Source organism: Poecilia reticulata, unplaced genomic scaffold (genome assembly GCF_000633615.1).
Source record: "Poecilia reticulata strain Guanapo unplaced genomic scaffold, Guppy_female_1.0+MT scaffold_256, whole genome shotgun sequence".
NCBI classification, from domain to species: domain Eukaryota; kingdom Metazoa; phylum Chordata; class Actinopteri; order Cyprinodontiformes; family Poeciliidae; genus Poecilia; species Poecilia reticulata.
In genome coordinates this window covers 204,855-207,958 of record NW_007615040.1, presented here as the reverse complement: position 1 = coordinate 207,958, position 3,104 = coordinate 204,855, and the positions used below count along the sequence as shown (strand labels likewise).

The 3,104-nt window shown below is 37.9% G+C and overlaps 1 protein-coding gene across 5 annotated transcripts in view; it reads left to right on the top strand.

The window, feature by feature from the left end:
* Positions 1 to 1,615: 1,615 nt before the first annotated feature.
* csnk1a1 (casein kinase 1, alpha 1) overlaps positions 1,616 to 3,104 on the top strand; it is a 69,732-nt gene continuing 68,243 nt past the window's right edge. For 4 of the 5 annotated variants that reach the window (XM_008402772.1, XM_008402771.1, XM_008402768.1 and 1 more), the window contains exons 1-2: positions 1,707 to 2,315; positions 2,532 to 2,638. In XM_008402772.1, the coding sequence (XP_008400994.1) occupies positions 2,193 to 2,315; positions 2,532 to 2,638 (230 nt within the window). In that variant the 5' untranslated portion in view covers positions 1,707 to 2,192. The other variant, XM_008402774.1, reaches the window with a different exon arrangement.

The window sequence follows — 3,104 nt, the reverse complement described above, 5'->3', positions numbered from 1 at the left end:
CGACTATCCTCTACAGTGCTTAATTTAAAACATGCTAACCCCCGATCAGTAATAAAATGCTCTGACCCAGAGCTCTGATGAGGAGGAGAGGAGGGAGAGGGGTGTGGTAAAACAGCTGACATTGATTCAACATTGATCAGATATTGATCAGACAAATGCATTTCAGTCATTAGATTTCAACGACAAAACAACGTTGATTCAATGACACAGTTTCAACGTTAGTTACTTTGGCTAGAGGTGGATGGTTGTTTGAYGGTTGATCCACCGTCATTTGTCRACTTCAACCAAAAATCAACGATTCTWACTATTTTTCAACGTTGATTTAACATCGTGTGCTATCTGGGCAAACAATGTTGTTTCCACACCATGCCACAAAGCATCCCACCAGCTTTCTGTACTCAGTCCATCTGCTGATAAACTCCTTAACTGTAGAGTTATCTGACCATTTCTGTAGATGACAGAAGTTGGACTTGTGCTTGAAGTCTGAAGTAAATTACATTAAAACTCTTACAAAATAATAATACTTTGAAGACCACTGCAAATACTTGAAACACGTCAATTCAGAAATAAAGTTTAAAGCTAATCAAAGAAAGCTGAGTTGAATTTCACACTCAGTTTGAATACTATTTTAATAATTATATGGTGCACTTCTTATGTCATAATTTCTTTTCAATATAGTGCTGTCTCATTGCTATTTTTGTAAGTTTTCCTTTTTTATGAATTAAGTTCCTTTTTTTTACTTAAGTTAATGTGCGGCTTTAACACTAGAATATTCAAACTGTGAGACACTAAAGCAGGAGTGTCAAACTCATTCACTTTGGGTCAAATCAAGATCATGAATGCTCTTAAAGGGCCGGTTGTGCCAGAATGTTTTGATAAAACCTRTTTATTATTGAACATCTTTTCAGTCCCTTCAGGATTTCGTGATTCTTTTTGTGATTTTTTTGCAATAAAACTCAAAGTGTTTGTGGTACTAATTTGGAAATATTTGTGATATTTGAGCTTATTTATGATGGTAAATACGACTTTTTATTACTCGCTGTATAGATCATGAACTATAATCTAAAATCAATTAAGGCTAAGTTAGCTGTTTAGTACAAGTAAAGTTTTTTAGAATTTTTTGAGAAAAATCTGCAATAAACTCCCAATTATGTATTAATGCAAAAAAAGTGCAGGGATTTTATTGATTTTGCATACATTTCCACAATAATTCTCAAGAAACTAGAGGGACTGATTGATATAATTTGGCAATAAACAGATAAAAACTGCATTGATTTGATTGATAACTTAATATTTAAGCTCATTTAGTGTTTATTCTAGAATGTATAGGTACACATAAACAGCTATGGCGGGCCGGATTTGGCCCACAGGCCTTTAGTTTGACACATGTGCAATAAAGATATTGCCCCGCTATTCTTTTCTATTGTTTTTATTTTACTTATTCGCCAGTCACGTAAAAATTTGTACAATTAAGTTGGTTAATTTACCAACTTAAATTAACCAAGAAAGACAATAAAAATAAACATGATGTATAATTTTACATAATAAAAATAAGGTAGCCAATTTATGCTTTAGAAATCGTGTTTTGTTCCTGATAGCTGTGAAATTTCCAACAGCACTTGAAGGGGCCATGAGACAGCATAGCTAATCGCCTTCAACTGAAACCAGTTGAGGAAGGGTAGAGAAGACAAGATGGCGGAGTGAGTGGGTTGCGCTTTGTACAGACGGTTGCGGTTCTTAAAGTTAGCCGGAAAAGCAGTTAAGAGACTGTAGAACTACCATTACCATCATCGGGAGCGTTGCTTTTAGCTCCTTGTGACAGAAACTTGKGACACTTTTCAGTGTTGCTGCTCGCTACAACGTTAGCTTGATGCTAAACTTTGCTGTGCTGACGTTAGCTTCTTGYTAAAGGCCTTCAGCTTGTTGGGATTTAGTTTTGGATTTACTCCTTCTGTTTGGCACGACGTTTTTCTAGAGAAATTATAGGTTCTAGCTTATGACAAAACCAATATCATTGGTCGAGATCCACCGAAAATAACCGTTTTCGTATTTGGGGGGGGGGATTGTTTGTGAGAGGTTGTGCAGTAGTATTACTAATAACGCAACTTTATGTTCTACCGATAACCAAGGTTGACCAACAAACGCAAAGATCTTAAAGCTTTTCTGTTGGTAATTGTTCTTCGGTTGATATTATGGCCAGCAGCAGTGGTTCCAAAGCCGAGTTCATAGTCGGTGGAAAGTACAAGCTCGTCAGAAAAATTGGATCGGGATCTTTCGGCGACATTTATTTGGCAATCAACATCACAAATGGAGAGGTAACTTGGTGAATCAGTCTGTTTCTGGGTTTTTGTTTGGGAATGGGATGGTTCATTTTAGATTCTTACTATGAGAGGCAGATCGCAACACTGCCCTGCCTGTTTGTCGGAGAACTAAGAAGATTTCATGTTAGCCTATTGGTATATCGGAAGTGTTTGTCATCTCAATTCTTGAACTGCAGCGGTAACAGCTACTATGTTGTGTGTGATTTGTAGGAGGTAGCTGTAAAACTAGAATCCCAAAAAGCCAGACATCCACAACTCCTATACGAAAGCAAGCTGTACAAGATCCTTCAAGGTGGAGTCGGGATTCCACACATCAGGTAAGAAAATCTTTTCTCCCCTTGGTCCAGTTGGTGTCATCGTATTTATGCGGTTCCGTTTGTTTTGCCATCCAAGACGCAGAGAACCAACAGTGATTTAGCGAAGGTCTCGTTGAGATGGGGCTCGCTAATTATGATTCAATTCTTGTGAAGATATATTTTCAACCAAACAACCTTATTTCACTGTGAAGCCTCTTTAGGCCGCATTTGGATCCAAGGCAGGGAAAAGCTATGTGGTTGGAAATGGCCGCTCCTCTTTTGTTGTTACTTCCCAACATGTCTGTTAGAAAATGGCGGCGGAGCTTTCTGAAGACACAGAGTTCCTCAGAGAAGCTGGTCAAACCAGATTTTTTTTTTTTTTACCGGATCGTTAAAATTGTGTCTTCAGAGCGACACGCACGTCATCTCTACTCCGTATATTTTGAGCAAAATTTTGCTGACGCTGTCACACAGGCGCACTGTACAC